At 52.6% G+C, this 17701-nt stretch overlaps 4 protein-coding genes across 4 annotated transcripts; 2 read left to right on the forward strand and 2 right to left on the reverse strand.

Moving 5' to 3' along the window:
- Positions 1-845: 845 nt before the first annotated feature.
- CTAM01_11832 (uncharacterized protein) lies at positions 846-1931 on the forward strand (the record flags this gene model as incomplete). The annotated part of the gene is made up of 2 exons (XM_060527841.1): positions 846-928; positions 1118-1931. 2 exons carry the CDS (start codon positions 846-848, stop codon positions 1929-1931), a joined length of 897 nt encoding a protein of 298 aa, XP_060377511.1.
- Positions 1932-4946: 3015 nt separating this feature from the next.
- Positions 4947-7784, reverse strand: CTAM01_11833 (Cullin family protein; the record flags this gene model as incomplete). Its single annotated transcript, XM_060527842.1, has 3 exons — positions 4947-5121; positions 5177-7446; positions 7710-7784. The coding sequence occupies 3 exons, from the start codon at positions 7782-7784 to the stop codon at positions 4947-4949; spliced, it is 2520 nt and encodes an 839-aa protein (XP_060377512.1).
- Positions 7785-8600: 816 nt separating this feature from the next.
- CTAM01_11834 (DNL zinc finger) lies at positions 8601-9164 on the forward strand (the record flags this gene model as incomplete). The annotated part of the gene is made up of 1 exon (XM_060527843.1): positions 8601-9164. The coding sequence occupies one exon, from the start codon at positions 8601-8603 to the stop codon at positions 9162-9164; it is 564 nt and encodes a 187-aa protein (XP_060377513.1).
- A 304-nt stretch (positions 9165-9468) lies between these two features.
- On the reverse strand, positions 9469-17422 carry CTAM01_11835 (down-regulated in metastasis; the record flags this gene model as incomplete). The annotated part of the gene is made up of 2 exons (XM_060527844.1): positions 9469-15991; positions 16044-17422. The coding sequence occupies 2 exons, from the start codon at positions 17420-17422 to the stop codon at positions 9469-9471; spliced, it is 7902 nt and encodes a 2633-aa protein (XP_060377514.1).
- Between the last annotated feature and the right edge of the window lie 279 nt (positions 17423-17701).

Here is a 17701-nt window from a genome sequence, read left to right on the forward strand (position 1 = left end):
GTTGCTGCTGCCACTCCTGCTTTGCTTTGCCTCTCTTGCTCATTTTTTCTCTCTCATTTTCCTTTTGGCCATTGTAGGTAGGTACTAAGTTGGTTCGTTCTTCCCCTTGGGTTGGTTGGTCCGCTCGAGTTTCGAGCTGGTTGGTTTGCTGTGGTGTGTTGTGTTGCGGCTTGCCCTGGGAGGGAGGTAGGAGGGGAGAGGAGAAAAGCAATATTCATCTCCTGGTCCCCAAAGGAAGGAACGAACAAACAACCGAGCATTAAAGACCTTCCGTCCTGTTCGCAAACTCACTATTTTCATCCTTTCCCGTCGGGGGTTTGGAGGCCCAGTATGAAATGATCCCTACGTCCAACTTCTTCCCTCCTTCACCATCATCACCAACTACAACGGCACGCCAAAACCAAAACCAACCCATCCCAGCCTTCCCGTCCGTTCGTCTGTCTGCCTTTCCCATGACGGCTCCGCGATCCGTCTGAGTCTCACCTGACACGGACGACGATTGCTCTTTCTCTCTATCGCCGTACCGAATTACCCGTATCTCATCTTTCTTTCGCCGCGCACCCGCGGCCTATTATGTCTCTAGCCAAGCCCGAAGGTTTGTTCTCACTCCCTTTTTCTGCGTTCCCTGGGTTCAATTGATTGCTCTTGATTTTTCCTTCTTTTTGTTTGCATTATCTCGATTGCCGACGTCTGGATCGACTGTAGGCCTGCTACGAAACACGGGAAATTGGCCATACGAGGCGCGGCAGGATGAGAGAGGAGAGGACAGATTCGCCATGCCAGGATTACGGAGAGAGCAAGAGACACAACGCTGATTTATATCCCCGGGCAAAGAAACCACGTTCATGATGGCCCCTCCAACCGCCGCAAAAAGACCGCACGCCGCCGTGAGCAAAGGTAGCGCAAACATGTCTACCATCGAACCATGGTAAGTCTCAATTTGATGACAACAGCACAGCACCTCTGCCGCTCTTTTTTTCTCCCCGTTTACATCCATTGAGAGAGCATCCAAGAGAGCCCCCTCCATCTTCTCACCCGACAATTGAAGACATGCCGCGAGTTTTCTTCTACAGCTCTTTTCTCAATGCTGACCCTTTCTCGCGACTCAACCATAAAGGGCCGAGCTACCGTATCCCAACTTTGACTGCTCAAAGTACAATTACATATTGACCGACGACGGCGGGTTCTGGCAATTGCAACAACAGCATTCGCCCTCGGAAGAGCTCCCCAACGTTGTACCGCGCATCGCAACGAGCAAATCGCCCATACAAAAAGTCCAAGATATCGAATGGACCTGTCTATCGGCAGCATGTCCTTCGAAGCCATTCAAACGGAAAGTCGACCTCGACAAGCATTACAAACAGGCTCATGTCGATAGCCAAACCACGGCGCCTTCGCCCGCGCTCTCCCTAAAAGATATCACGCCCGCGACAAGCACCAGTAATCCAAGTCCCAAAATCACAACCAAGAAACCGCCAGCTGGCACCAGCAAGGCTAAGGGCAAAGCTGCGGGCGCAGGAGCGGCGGGGGCGACAGGGACGGCGACGGCGACGGCGACAGCGACAGCGGCGCAAGGGAACAGGAATAACAGCATAAACGGCGCGGGCAACAACAGCATCAGCAACAAGGACGGCACCGCCGGGGTCTTCCTCTGCGACTATCCGGCATGCAACCGCAAGAACGAACCGTTCAACCGCAAGGACCGGTTGCGCATCCACCTTACCGACGTCCACAAGGAGGACGTGAGCGCAAAGACGTTTGAGATGACGGTCGCGTGGCTGCAGGAGCGCAAGATCTATCCCAAGTGGTGGCGGTGTTCCAAATGCCTCGACAGAGTCAAGATCGAGGAGAGCGGGTGGTCATGTCCGCGGGACGGGTCCAAGGTGGAAGACATACGGCGCGAATTTCGTGAGAAGCAGCATAACATGTGAAAGACGCATCGCGGCGTCAGCATCGTCCTTTGTGTCTCACCGGATCGTTCATCGCATCCCACCCCCATCATCGCCATTTGCATCGCGTCGCCACACCAAGGGGGATCACAGGTTATTAAAATCGGAGTTCTTTTTTTCATCGCATTAAAAAGTTATCTTCCGGGGACGGAGGAACTGGCGTTTCTTTTTACATGTTCCAAGGCCCGGTTTGGGCCTGGTCCTATTCTATTCGATTAAGAGTGGGCGGGAAGTACTAAGATTGGGTTACGGTATTCTGGGAATCGCGGGAGTCTCTTCATTTCTTCGAGTTCATTTTCAGCCTTCCTGGCATTATTGCCTCTACTGGGCTTGTTGTCAGTAACTTGATTCCCCATCCATCTTCTAGGACAGATTTTGCTCCGTCTGGGTAGATAATTCTGGTGGCCTTTCTCCCTTTTCTTCATGCCATCCATGCTGGCACTCTATTAGGAATGATGACACGATTGGGGTTTTTTCCTTCTTTCTGCCCGCCTTCTTCCTGGGATAGGTACTGAACCCAATGATGAGAAAAACCTAGATGTTGTCAGATGGGAAGGGACCACCATTGTCGATCATTGACCCGGGCAGAATTCCACTTTGTTCGTAGGGTAGGCGAAAGGCAGTAAACCGGATGATTTTTCCAACATTTTTTTTTTTTTTCTTTCTTTCCCTCTTTCGAAAAAAGTTTCCGACGAGACGGGACCCCGCTGTTCATCTCGTCTCGTCTCATCATTCCATCGGCATCGCCTCGTTTTCGCAGAGTTACTCGTTTACCTCTACGGAATATCCAGCAGGAGCCCACCTAGCACCAAGCTGCACTTGAGTTCTTGGACACCCCCCCCCCCCCCCTCCCGTTCGGCGCCGATCGCAAGCTGGTCAACGCTCCCGATCAAACCCCCCGGGATCCCGTGCATCGTATCCGTAGGAAACTCCACCCTTGAACCTACGGAGTAGAAAGCTTTTTTGTCAAGAGCTATATGCGCGCTGAAAGTTTCCCGGAGAAGACCGCTCGTCTTAATCCCACGCGTGTGACGAAAACTCTACTTGTTCTCTCTCTCTCTCTCCCGAGCGAGCTGTCATTGCCAAATAGATTGCAGGAGAATGATGAAGCCGACCGGAAGGAAGGGAGGGCATGAAAACGGCCTGCAGGATTGGGGGCCAAGGGGTGTGTGGTGGCCTGATGTTTGAAAGGTACCTTACTGCGTGTATGAAGTAGGGGCGCCCCGGTTATGTGTGAGTGTGCGAGTGGTGCTCAGCTACATACGGCCTCCGAAATCTGGGTTGAATCCAAGCTGTGGTCCTGCCTGCGTCTCTCGGATTTTCTTTGGGTCTCCATCTTGATGCGTATGCTTGCTTGGCTTCTCCATGATTGGAGAGGAAATACAGGAGAGTGTGAGATCCGATGCAGCCCTTTTTTTCTTTTCTTTTCTTTTTTTTTTTTTTTTTTTTTTTTTTTTGTGTTTTTTTGTTTTTTTTTGTTGTGTGTTTTTGTTTTTCTTTTTTTTTTCTTTTTTTTTTTTTTTTTTTTTTTTTTTTTTTTTTTTTTTTTTTTTTTTTTTTTTTTTTTTGTTTTTTTTTGGTGTTGTGGTTGGGGGGGGGGGGGGGGGGGGAAGGTGCGCCCTGCTTCTGCGGTCTTTTGAATTAGGTAGCGTCCCTTTACATTGTATCCCATTACCCTACTACGAATATGTGAGGTTTTTTCCCCAGTGCGCCTATTCTCCCACCCGTGATCAGGATTCCGAATTTTCCCCATCGTCCTGCGGTTTGCTCTCCTTTCAACTTTCCCAGTTGGTTTCAACTTGGAAAGCGTTTGGAACTCGGTTATGTGAGTGCAAAGGGGGGGGGGGGGGGTTGCCTTTGTGGACTTCCTCCTCTTTTTCCGTGTGTTCCTGCTTCTCTGCTGTTCGGTGGTTTGGTCCCCCCCCCGGTGCTGGTGCTGCTGGCACGAAAATCTCATTGTTGGTCGTCCGCGAGATTCAACTTTACTCCGTGCTCCGTACACCGCGCATTTCGAGGTGTCCGCCCCCCGGGTTAAGTGGACTCGAACCCTTCCCCGGGACGCCGATCGAGTCGGATCCCCCCTCTTACTAATCGAAAGGGCACCCTTTCAAGTCATTCGTGTGTGACAATCCCGTTGCGCAACTTACATTACGGAGTAGAAGAAATAACAGGACTTGAAAGTTTTGAGATTGGACATGCAGAAGGGGAGGAAAACTTGGGGATAATTCCGTATACACGTAGGCAATTGAGACAATGAGATCTGCTCTGCAGGATCGACAGGTTTGTGGGGGGCCAGATACGGGTGTTCGTGTTCAGAAAGGCTGTATAACATACAACCCGGGGACGATCCTGTTGATCTCATCCGTCTCTGAACACGGAAGACGGACGCAGGAAAGGAAACAAAACATGGCATTTGGCAAAGTGTACAACTATGAGGCTAAGGCGCAGTCAGCTTAGAGAAGGACAGTTAGTTATGAGCTGCTCATATAGTGATTCCCTGCAGAGCCCACAGAATAATCAGGTGTGTAGAGTCCATTGGCATACGTCTGGCGAGGACTACACTTTGTGACCGTGATGTCAAGTAGGCCTAGAATTCTATACATGCAAAAGAAGCAAAGTATGTACATTCGATTCCAGATCAAATTCCCTTGGAGTAGACGTCGGGGAGTCAAGTGACCTGAAAACTCAATTGCCTTCAATGAAGAGCAGCGTCAACGAAACCGAGTTCGTCTGACAACCAAAAGGCCGAAATCCCCGGTATCCCAGAACCACCACGTAGGGGATACCTCTCTCCCGTCCCTGTGTCCGTGTTCCAGACGAATAGTGTGCATTTTTCTCAAGCAACCCTCCTGAAAAACGCCATGCCTGATTTTTTAAGAAATCCCTTGAACCCTCCCTATGCAGCCATAAATGCCCTTCTAACATCCTTGTATCATGAGAATCGTGTCCATCGTTTTGTACCGCATCAAAGGCGGCCGGTGGAGGGCTTTCTTCTTCTTAAGCGAGGTAGCGATACGTCGGCGTCGAGGCATCCTCTACGCGCTCGAGATACTCTCGCACAATCAAATCCTCGATTCGCTTTTTGATGAGACTAATCTCGGGTTTGAAGCGACCGCTAAGTTGATCAATGACCTCCGTAATGAGCTGCGAATGACCAAGTTCCTTGCGTTGCCTATGATGGGGTTAGTTTAGCCAAGAGACCGAACATCAAGTGGTGGGTAACGTACTTCATGATGCGGACAAGAGCGGCATCGATAACGTGGGCTCGAGTCTGATTGTTCTTCTCTTCGGTTGCCTTCCGTTCGTCGTCGCCCTCAACCTTGCTGGTAGCATTGATGATGGGTGCCTTGATACGGACAGTCTTGCTGACGAAAGAGGCGTTGAACTTGAACTTGTCGCCGGCCTTGATGCCCTTGGTCGCGGGTTCCTTGGCGAGCACTCTGGCCTTGGGAACGATGGACAAAGAAGTCAGAGTTCTCGCAAGATCTGACATCGGGATGTTGGTCTTGGCTTGAATTTCCTCAAGAGAAAGCTCTTCGCCCTCCTCGAGTTCGTTGAATAGCAACAGCACCACCATGCCATAGGTCGGCACGTTGATCTCGTACTTTCGCTCTCGCGCCAGGGGTCCCTTGCCTCCTGGAATCGCGGGGAAGGTACACCGAACGTCCGCGCTGCCGGTGGACCCGAGCCAAGTGAGCTTGCGGCCGCTGCGGTTGGTGAGGTAGTACTTGAGTAAGCTTTCCTGGAGACGCTTGATATCGTCAGGGAAGATGCAGCCACCACTTTCAGAAAACTGTGAGGTGCGACCCATGATCTCGGGAGGCCATGAGTTGGTAGTCAAAATGTTGACAGCCAGCTCGATCTGCTTCCGAGACACGTCGCCCAGTCCCCTAATATGGTCGCGATAGCCTGAAGTCAGCTCGGCAGATGACTCCATGTCTCTGAACATGCCCTCGAACTTGGCCGTGAATTGGTTGCCCAACTCCTGCTTCATTCGAGAGATCATTGACTTTTCAACATCATGACTCTCCGATTTGTTGTTGAGAAGACGCTTGGCCAGGTGCTTCTGGTAGTAACGCTCGAACAGATCCTTATCTGAGAGATACCGGATCACAGTAATGGCCTTCTCCAACACCGCCTCGGTTTCGGTCTCAGTCTTGCCGCGAATGCCGCGTCGAAGATTATCGTCAATGAAGAGCGATACGTATTCAGAGCTCTTGGTAAACATGTTGATGAAATCGGAAAAGCTCTTTGTGAGCGAGGTTTGGATGATCAAATCCTCTTGGAAGCACTTTTTCCACAGATTATCGAACTTATCCTTGAGCTTGAGCACGTCGTCAACCCACTTGATCGCCGCGGCCGTCTGCTGAGCCGATGAGCTCAGCGCCTTGGCCTTCTCCCCGCCCTCATTATCTTCTCCGTCGGCCGGCGCAGACGCTGCAGAGAAATTCGTCTCCTTGAGCATCTGCTCAATCTCGAGTCCCAGTTCGACCACCCGTGTGGACAAAATCTTTTTGAGAGATGCCTTTTTGGCATCAACCCTTGAAACCAGTTGGTAAAGAATTGTGAGCTCTTCCTCACGATCATAATTGACCATGGACTTGAGCCCACTTCCTTCAAGGTTCAAAAAATCGTCCAGATGCGCCGAAATCAACTCTTCCTCAACGACCTTGATGGATCTCTCTCTCGTCTCATAATGGATAGTAGTGTCGCATCGGTCGTTTTCTTCTTGTAGTCGGCGCTGAGTGTGCCGCAGCCAGGCGCCGGCATCAGCCTCTCGGAGCAAGCGTTCACACTCGCGCTTGTAGTACGTTCGCTCGGAGTCAAGGTAAGCGGGCTCGAACACCGTCAAGTACAGCTTCTCTGCCTCTTGCTCCTCGTCCGACTCGTAGAGAGAATCGAGCATCCTTATGATGTTGCGCAACAAATGCCGATCGATGGTGTCACCATCGCGCTCCATGTTGACGTGATCGAGGATGACCGAGTTGAGAATATCGAATACAGTATATTGACCTCCTGAGTTCAGTGACGCTCGCAGAATATGGTCGCGGAATAGGCCAATCGTGGCGGTGTAGATGGACGGCCGACGAGCATCCTGTGTGTAGCCGCGGTCGAGGTACATCAATATATCAGCCGTCATGTTCATTGACGTGTTGTGATGCTCCCATGATTTTCTGACGCCGCTCAGAAAGTGCTCGCCCATCTTGCGTCGTTCGTTGACCGAAGTAGCCGCACCACCCATTGCAGCGCTAACGAGGTTGGCCGTGACCAGCTTTTCGATATCGGGAATGACGTGTTCGGAAAAGTACTGCTCTTCGAATTGCTTGACGCGATCGTAGAGCATCTCACCCTTTTTCTTCAGGACTATCTTGTAAGATGCTCGGTAGAGCTGCTCGAATGAGAGTGTGCTGCAGTTTTGGTTGTGAATGTCGGTCAGGGCTTGCTTCAGTGTATCCCAGCACTGCTCGAAATCGCTCGTGTCGATGCCGGATGTCAACTTTTCACGGGTTAGTTTATGTTCTGAAAGTCTTGCTAGTGGTCATCCAAAGCATCTCAGCGGCCGCCTTGCAACTCGACGGTTCCTGAACAGTATACACATGACGTGTGCGTGATGAACGGAGACAAGCATGCAAGGATCACAGTTATAATAGACACAACACTCTGGTCGGCGCTGAAGCCATCACCACAAAAGGCACAAGAGGCAAAAGACACACATTGCAGCTACAACAGGGGTTGACTGCTGGAGTTGGGAAGACTTACTCGTCCGGGGCGGCGCGGGGGCCGAATGCGACCGGCCCGCATGGCCGTACCCCCTCCACCTCTACCAGAAATCATCGTGTATGTATCTGTGTATGTCCTCGAGTCGTATCCGTACTATCGCTGCGGAATTCGGTCGTGGTTGGCTGATCGTTACAAGTCGAGAAAGCTATCGTGGGAAACCTGAGTCGGTGGCGGCGGGGTAGCTCTCGTCAGAAAGTGTGGCGGGCAACTGAGGGATGCTGAATAAAAAGAGGAGCCAGGCTGCAACGCTTCGTAAGAAATAGAAGTGAAAAGCCGTGAAAGCCAGAAAAAGAAGAAGACAGCCTGGCTATTGCAGAAGAAGCTGACCGCGTCAAGAACTGCGGTTTCTGCGGCAGGAGTCGGGGTATTTAATACAAAGCATCTCGAGGAAGGAAACAATCTCGGGATGTAAGTCGCAAGTTCAGCGAAAGCCACAGCAGGGCAAGGCTGCGGAGCCCCGAGGCCGGAATGGTCCGCGCTTCCCACACGCGAGGCGGAAGGAGCGACCAGGCAGTTGGGTCCAATCAATTAAGTCCTCTATCCTTGCGCCTCACAGCGCTCTAATTGGTTCATTTGGATCGACGCTCTGGACAGCGCGTCTGCGCCACAAGTGGCGGTCGTTTCCATCGTTTTCTTTACAGGGGAAAAAAAATTAAAGCGCAGCAGTGACACTCCAGAAAAAAATGACGGCATTCCCAGTCCACTTTGAGAACAGCTCAGCCAAGCTCTAGCTCTTCTCCCACAAACTTCAACATCAAAGGCTTCCACCACACACCAGCGCAAAGCCATCACCACCACCACCACCACCACCACCACCACCACCACCACCAGCACTATCCCTCCCTTCGAAAACGCAGACGACACATCACCATGGCCTCGCGCTCAGCATTCACAAAATTCGCGCCTGCGCTGCGACAAGCTCGCCCAGGCGCCTCGCCCTTCAAACGCAACAGCCCAATCCTCTCAGCCCTCCAAAATCAACAAAGGCCACCAACTCCCCTGCAACCCACAATCGCCGCGCGCTTCGCCCACACAGTCCCGAAGCCCAGAGCAGCGCGCGAAGCCGAGGCAAAGACGCCCGCACAGATGCGCATGGAGACCTCGCCGCACTACCAGCTCGACTTCACCTGCGTGCCGTGCGACACTCGCTCCCGGCACAAGGTCTCCAAGCAGGGATACCATCACGGCTCCGTCCTCATCACCTGCCCCTCATGCCGCAACCGCCACATCATCAGCGACCACCTGGGCATCTTTGGCGATCGCAAGGTCACCGTCGAGGACCTGATGCGCGAGAAGGGCAGGCTCGTCAAGAGGGGCACACTGGGCGAGGATGGCGATATCGAGTTTTACCCCGACGAGAGCGCTGCTGCTGCTGCTGATGGTGCCGATGCTGATGCGCAAGCTGCGGAGTCGAAGAAGGATGGGTCTGCTTGAAGGCTTTGGAAAACGACTGTAAAATCTGTACAATATGTATGGCAGACTCGATGAGGGCGGTCGAGGCCTCGTTCTGCCAATGGATTGGATGATTGCATATAAAGGCGTTTCGGATACCCATCGACACTCATGGGAACACTAAAATGGCGGGACACAATGTAACAACAGAATAGATCTCACATATGAACGGGCAATGGTCAGCCCCTGTACTATATGAATACAACCCTTTTAAACCCTCTTGAGCACCCTTTCTTTTTAACCCCCTTCCAGAAACGCCAGCCCATGCAAACTTTTTTGACGATGATTACCACCCCTTGTACGCCTGCCTCTGCTGCTTGTGCTCCTGGCCCCTGACCTTCTTTCTCTCCTTCTTCTTCTCCGTCTTCTTCCTCTTGTCCCGGCCGTACTTCTCCGGCTGCGCAATCGCCTCAATCTTGCGCTTGCTCGACCTCTGCTGTCTCCTGTTCCGCACCTCCTCCCTGATGGACAACAGCTGTTTGGTGTACTCGGCCGTGCCAAACTTCTTCTGGAGCGAGTCCATGAGGATCTGCGCCCTCGTCTTGAGCGCCTCGAGCCTAGTCTTGAAAAGCTCGTCCGTCGAGTAGGGCACAGGGATGTTGGGGTCCGTGAGGTTCTGCAGAGGGTAGAGAATTGTCTTGAATGAGGGCTCGAGGTGGTCCTGGGGAACGCGGCGGCAGATGGTCTCCAACACCTCCATGGCGACCGTCTTGGGCGTGATGGCGGTCGACTTGGGCCGGACGTCCTTACGCAGGATGGACGAGAGCTTCCAGAACAAGTACTGCAGATCCTTGCGGTGCTCCTCAATTCTATCCTCTTCCGCCTCGGCTTCGTCGCGGTCGCCGAGAGTGTCTGCTTCGGGCACGGTTTGCACCTTGACGGGCAGACGGGGGCCAAGGAAGATCAAGATCTGCTTGATCTCCTCGGCAAGCGCGTCGTCGATCTCTGGTGTTCTCAGGGCGTACAGCGTCAACCTCACGAGCTCCTCCAAGTCCTCGAGCTCGAGGTTCAGACCATGAGATCCTTGGAGTACTTCGCCTGCTTTGCTTGGCTTGCCAGCATAGTCCGCCAGGAACGTGCTCAGTACCTTGGTGGCGCTAAGCTTGACTGAGTTCTCGGGGTGTACGAGGCAGCCGCGGACATCGCTCCAGAGTTCCTTGGACTCGGTAGACAGAAGTCTTGCTGGGTACTTCTCCGTCAGCACCTGGAGGTCGCGAAGAACCGTGTTGAGAAGGTCTTCATCGGCAACGCGGATATCGCCTGTACCAACAATCTCTCCAATTTTGGCGAGAACCAACTCCAGCTCCTTCTTGTGCTTAGTCGAGGGCTCCTTGGCTTCGAAGAAGAACCCGAAAGCTTGCAGCGAAAGCTTTGTCACCGCTTGGTTATCCTCCTGCTCAACCCATGATCGGAGCAGCGTCATGAAGTTTTGTGTTCTCTCCTTATCAGCCTTGCGGAACATCTCCTTCACCAGTTCCCCGGCAGCCAGGCAGCACTTCTCGCTGTCGTCGTTGGCAAGCACCATGACGAGGGGCAAGAAGCAGGTGGAAATGACCTCCTGCACGAAGTCGTCCGCAGACTTCATGAGAAGCAGGTGAACCACCTCCATGACGGACAAGCGGCCGCCTTCGCGGTCGTACGTCAGGTTGGCGACAACGAAGTTGAGCTGCTTCACCCATCGGGCCTTTCTCTGCGGGTAGTCCTTGAGGAACTGGAAGAAAGCGCCTCTCGCCAGATCACGCGTATCCTTGTCATCATTCGTGATCATGACGGTGCCGACGTAGTCGAGGGTATCGTAGACGACTGCGGTCTCGATCTTGCGCTCGAGAACAGAGCGCACAAAGTTGAAGGTGACGTGACGGTAGAGAGTCTCTGTGAGGTCGTCCTTGAGCTTGCCGAGGAGCATGTCGATGGCTGCGTCCTTGACGGGGATGTCCTTACGCTCGCGGAGGACAACCGAGAGCAGCTTCAGAGCCGCCTGCGACAGGTCGGTTGTAGTTGAGGTTGACATGGAAATGCTCTTCGTCGCCTCCTTGACTGCGACTTTGAAGAGTTGGATGTCCTCGTTGTTGTTGAAAGGTACCTTGACAAGCACAGTGAGAAGCTTGAAGGCCGCGACCTTGACGTCATCCTCCTCGCCAATGATGGCGTCTCCGAGGATGGGCACAAAGCCACCAATGTTCGCGCCAGTACGCAGGCTTTCGTACTTCTTCCATACCGACCGGAGGATGTCAAAGGTGAACTTGACAAGCTTGAAGGTGTATTTCCCAGCGGTGCCAGAGTTGTCCTTCTTCACGCCCTTCTGGTAGAGGTACTTCTTCAGGCGGAAGTCGATCTTGGGCTGCACCTCTGGCTTCTTGCTCTTGTAAACTTCTTGAATAACCTCGTAGCAGAAGACGAGAGTGTCACGGCTCTCTGCGGCCGGGTTCTGCATGAGACCGGCGGTGATTCTTGCCAGCAGAGTGTCAATCTTGCGGACCAACTTGAGATCCACCTTCTCCATGAGCAGAGATTGCAGAGGGTGGACGAGCACGACAAGCTGGCTGATGGAGGCCGACTTGGCAATCAACTCCATGGAATCCTGACTCTTGCTTGCCTTGACTTCCTTCATCTCACTGATGTAACCTTCGGCATCCTTTTCTTGACCGGTAGCGCCAAAGATGTCGTCAATGATGATCGCAACAATGGCCCGGAGAGTATAGTCGATATCACCCTGCTGGAACTGAGGAATAACCTTGAGGAGCATCGAGTGTAGGGTATAGGACATGACGTGAAGTTGGTAACCTCGCTTGAGAGCGCCGCGCAATTCCTTCAGGATGAAGCCAAAGTAGGTCGGGCCGAGGACCGATGCGATTTGCACAAGAGTGTCTCTGGCCATCTCACGAGCATCCCAGGATTTACTGCGCAGGATGTGACAGATATCGGTCAGAACACCAGCAAGCTTCTGGCCCATTTCTTCGGACGGCAAAAGCTTGAGAAGCTTGACGATGATGACACCGACGGGTACACGGTAACTGACCTCGGACTCATCCTTCTCGTGGATATGCTTGACCAGAGGAGGGAGGAAGAGGTTATTGATGTCCTTGCTGAGCTTTTCTTGTGTGGGAGTCGTGAGTACAAGTCTCTTGCTGGTAGGCGTGGAGGTTTCTGAATCATCAATCTGCATCGCCTCGACGCCCTTCTCTTCGACTGCGAGAACGAGAGCATCGCAGAACTTGGCAAGCAGTCGAATAACCTGCTTCTGGTTGTTGGGCTTGGACTCGACGTAGCTGATGTACCTCTGCAGAATAACACGGTAATGCTTCCAGTCCAAAGACTGAGCCAAGTTGCCGATCGTGTTGGTCGCCTCAGCACCCAAGCCCTGGTCGTCGCTACCTTCAGCACGGCCAAAGATGAAGTGCTCGAGAAGAGGGATGAAGAACTGGCTCAGATTCTGGCTGCCAAACTCCGAGGTGTCGTTGACAGAGTTCAGCATCTTGATGGCTTCCAGCTGGCGCGCCGTCGCAGGACTGAGAATGTTGAAAAAGAAGGGCAACTCAGACGTCTCCTCTTCCATATCACTGGCCAAGAGCCCCTTCATATCCGCAACAGGCTCCCAGGTTGGCATCTGCGAAAGAATGTAGCCAAAGACTCTCAAGTACTCTCTCCTGACGATGGCAGACTCCTCACGAGCTCCAGTGTAGATAGAAGGCAACAGAATAGTCTTCAGATGGGCTTCGAAGCCGCTCTTGGATGTCTCGTCTGAGCAGGCCGCCACCTCTCTGATAAACTTGCGCAGGGAGTCTGCAGAGTTCGATGCCAGGATACCATATTCCTCGTCGGAGCGGATATAGTAAATCAAATTGTGCAATAGAGGAAGCCACTGCTTGACATTAAAAGGTGTTTCCGTGTTGGTGATTCGGTTGAAGGCGGCGAGCCGCTTGTCGTAATCTGGCTCGTCGATGCGGTTCGGTGCGAAGGCATTGAGGTCACGGCAGATTTCGGCAATCTCCTGAAGGGTCGTGTCCTTCTCGGCCAACACTGTGAGGACGCGGGCCAAAGACTGCCTGTTGTCCCTGTCTTTGAAGTAACTGAAGAGCGAAGACAGGGTCTCAAAGATGGCAATATCAGCAGTCTTCTCTTCCGCTTCCTCGGAGCTAAGGATGGTGATGAATCGCTCCAGAATGAGGAGAATCTTGCCCTTGGCTCTGGGGTTGACTCTTCTCGGAGGCTGATTGAGGAGGAAAGTTGCGATCTTGAGTGTCTCGCGCACGTTCGCCGAGGTCTCAACAATCGGAGAAAGCTCGACAATGGTCTCAATACAAGACTCGAGCAGTTCATTGCTCATGGTTTGCGTCTCCAGCGTGGTAGTGACGGTCTTCAACATCAGCTCCATGTTTGCATCCAGAAGCTCAGTACGAATGAGCTCATTGAACTCGGATTCCACAGCTGGTGCCGCTGCTAGCTTGATGAGGTTGCGGATGATGCTGAGGGCGAAAATCTTGACGTTTTCCTTCGCCTTGGGCATCGACACGCACTCGACAACCTTGGGCAGGATCTGGTCGTTGATCGAGATGAAGAGTGCTGCCTTTGGCAGCTGAGACCAAGTCGATACAAGCTGCATGATGCTAGAAATTGACTGGGCCGTCTCAACGGGGAGCTTCTCGATCCTGGGAGCAACGACCTCGTTGACAATGGGTTCAGAATATGGTGTCCAGTTGAAGTCTTGGGCATTGCGGAACAGTGCAATGAGACACTTGACACCGACAGTCCGAATGGTCTTGAGCAGAGACTCCTGAGATTCCTCGTTCGTTTCCTCCACCTCTTCATCTGACTCGACGGTAGTTGACTCCTTGAGCCGTCGGCATGCAAAAATGAGACAGTACAGAACAGGATTGAGCAGTTTTTCAACGTACGGACCCACGTGCTGCCCCAGCTCATTGATAAGGGGCAGCATCATGTTCATGAAACCAGTCTGCTTGCGAACGGGAAGAATTTCTCGGTCAAACAAATTGGTGCGGAAGCCGGAATCGTCAACGACACGAGCTCCTTTCAGACACCCAATAGCGATGTCCAAGAAGCTGCCTGTATCTTCAACGCTGAGGGTTCTTAAGACGGCCAAACGAGTGGCCTGAAGACCATGTCGACCACTGGAAACACCCTTTTTGGAAATGGTCCGTCCGTACAACAGCCGCAGAAGAACAGGCATAAGCTCTCCGCGGTGTTCAGGTTGGATCGTTGATTCGCCTTGGAGGAAGACTGTGAGTTCGTTCTTGAATCTGGCTTCATCGAGTAGGTACTCCAAGTTCTCCTGGTAAGGCCTAACGCCCGCTTGCTTCCAGGAGAGGATAGCTTTCAGCGCCAGCTTTTGCACCTCCACATCACCATTTTCCATGAGGTGAAGCAGTGCAGTGTAGACCCTTTCGTGCTGGTAGAGCGCTTTCGGGTTGATGAAGAGAGCGAAAACACCAACCAACGCCTTGCGATCGTAAAGAGACCAGTCTTCGCTCTTGACTTCAGCATCCTCATCATCCTGGCTTTCTGACGAGTTGTCTTCATCAACAGCAGCCCAAGACAGGAAAAAGGGTACGAGTTTGCGAGAGCGCTTCTCGGCAAAGTGAGGCATGGCAGTAAGCACCTTCAATGCCTGTGCTCGAGCATTGCCAGCGTGAGCTTCGACAGTCTCCTGCTGCTTGTCAAATGACTGCAGCATGAGATCGATGGCGTTGTTGACAACCTGCTCCACCTCCTCCGCCGTGCTCCAGAGCTCTTGCATGTGCTGGCAGTCAAAATCGGTGATGGCTTGGCGACCCTGTAGTGTGGGCTGACTGAGTGGTCCAGACCATCTTGGAGAAGGTGTCTCTAACCAACTGAACGCGGTCGTCGCAATAGCCTCTTCGCCAGTCTTGGTAGCGCCAACCAACTTCAAAGCTGTGATGGTATCGTCCCATAATGGGGAGAGCTTGACCGTCAGCATGCCGAACATGAAGGAGGGAATTGCCTTCAAGAGCCACGAGTTCTCGCTCAATTGTGAGTAATTTTGTCCAAGTTTGCGAAGATGCATCGCAATATTCCTCAAGCTGGAGGGCTCCAGAGGGGTGTTTCCGATGTCCAGCATAAGAGTGAGACAATGGTGTTCATCGGGAAGCGACTCGAATTGCTGGAGGATCTTGAGAGACGCAAGACGGAGTTCATGCGAAGGTGCCGAGAGGTTTTCGATAAGGGCCTCAACAACCGGATCCTCTTCTGAGCCCTCACTGCTATCACTGCTCTGACGGTCGACGGGAGGCGGTTGGTTTCGTGTGAGCTCGGTGTAGGTGAGATAAGCTTCCAAGAAGCCCACCGAACGGCTGAACCTGGGAAGAGCAGCACGAAGGAGCGGGTCCAAGGCTGGATCGACTGGGCCCGCCGCTTTGCTCATTCGCAGGTACGCGTGGAAACCCTGGCTGATGCTGAAGTGAACCTCGTCTGACGCCAATGTAGTTGAAGGCTTGAGCGCCAGCCTCAGTTTCCGAAGTAAAAGTTCCGCAATCTTCGCATTGGCTGAGGGGTGAACAGTCGTCGAAAACAGGAGATCCAACAAGGCAGAGTACTTTGGCAAGCATCTGTCTCTCCATGTTTGAGGGTCCTTATCATACGCGCCGCGCTCGGGGAAGGGCGTGCTTTCGAGTCGCTCAAACTTTGACACGATCTGGTCCTGCCAGCTGCGCGGGAGGTTGCACGTCTCTTTTGCTCCCGGCGAAGGTAGACTTCCGTTTTGCACCATGCGAGGAAGGAAAACACACAGCATATCTTCGTTTTGACCATCGGACCAGTGACTGACGATGAATCTATGTCTGGTTAGCTTCAAGGAGCCCAATGGCAGAGTGAAGGCATATATACCTTTGGAAATATGTCTGGAATAGACTTCGGAATCGTGTCGAGTCTAGCTGGGAGAAGTGGGCACAGAAGGGAATGTACCACCTCATGAGCCTCTCCCTCTGGAGTGCATTCATGAAATCCTTCATGCAGGGAATAAGTGCTTCAACCGGCGCTTGATGCCAGACAATCGCAGCATTGACGATGACATGTTTCCATACAAGATCCAGCTTATCTTCTGTCACCTCAGAGGCATGTTGTGTCGTAGAGACCAACATGGCAGTCAAGTTTTCAACGAGAACGGGCCAGTTGCTGATGCGGTTTCCGTGACGAACACCCGCTGCTGTGCCAAGAACCCTGATCAGTGGGACAAACTTCCAAGTCTTGCTTGGCTTGGAGTCGTTCAAAGCCGCCTTAACTTGCTCCTGAATTGCCTCGAGAACGTCGGCGAGATCCTTATCGTTCGAGTGGTGGATAATGCTGGTCAAAACACCGCATACCAAGTCGGTCCACGTCGTAGTCTGAGTGAGATCCGCTTCCGTCTCGGGTATCGCCTTGAGGAGAGACACAAATAGGGCCGGTCCGGTCGAGTGAATGGTCTGGCCGGGACCCTTCATGGACTCCGCAAACATGGTCATGAGGCCATCCTGGTACAGCTGGAATGAGCGTTCGCCGACACTGCTCCGGAGATCGTCTCTTGCGTGGCTGACAATCGCGGTGAGGGCGGTCTCTCGGTGACCGGGCGCTGCAGCCTTCTTGATCAAGAAACTCAAAGCTTCGGCGGAGAAACGGGCAATGTGAGGAGGATGACGAGCCTTTCCCAAGAGAGGTGCTACAACATCATATGTTGGTCGCAGATTAGGCACAATTAGCCTAGACAGGTATTTGAACAGGAAAGCCAGCGCTGCGAAGGTCCATTCGATAACGTCAGCGTCTTGCGGCTTGGCGGCAATGGCAACAATAAGATCGAGAGACTTTGCGTAGTACTTTTCGAACCTCGTTCCAATATCATGCGCAAATGCTGTGAGCAGTTCCAGGAGCGGCTCTAACATCTCCTTATCCTGCTTCGCCAGCGCCTCGGCTAACAAGTTGAAGATCTTCTCTTCATGGTGCAGAATCTGGGCCAGCGTCTCGCTCATGTACCATGCTTTCGTCTTGACGTCGTAGAATCCCTTATAGATATTAAGTTCTGACCATTTTTGCAGGCCAGTTCGGAAGTAGGAGGTTGTGGATTCGAGGTCTTCGGCTTCGAGGTCGTGTCGGCGGACTTTTCGCAGAGGATCGAGTGCGTTGAGTTTCGCGATTTTGGCTGCGAATGACTCCCACCGGTGGTTCTTTGAATGGGGAGTCAAGTTCTTGCCCTTTCGGGACTTTGTGATCCGCCCTGATGAAGTGGAAGGCATGTTGGGCGGTTTGACAGGTGTGGTGTGCAAAAACCCGTCGTGATCGCCTCCCAGCTTCACTGCTTGATCGCGAAAAGAAAGTTCCCCGCCAACTCTTCAGAGCTCAGCCAGAAAATTGAACTTTTTTTCTGTCGGCAGAAGGTCGGCCGATTACGATAACTGATAAGACGTATCTTTAATGAATCTCGTCCAATGATTGAGCTTGGATATAAAGGGGCCCACATTAGGTACTTTCGTCGCGCGCATCTTCCGGTCGCATCTTCAACTCCAAGCTTCCTC

Source organism: Colletotrichum tamarilloi, assembly GCF_030869305.1.
Source record: "Colletotrichum tamarilloi strain Tom-12 chromosome Unknown Scaffold_68.1, whole genome shotgun sequence".
Lineage (NCBI taxonomy): Eukaryota > Fungi > Ascomycota > Sordariomycetes > Glomerellales > Glomerellaceae > Colletotrichum > Colletotrichum tamarilloi.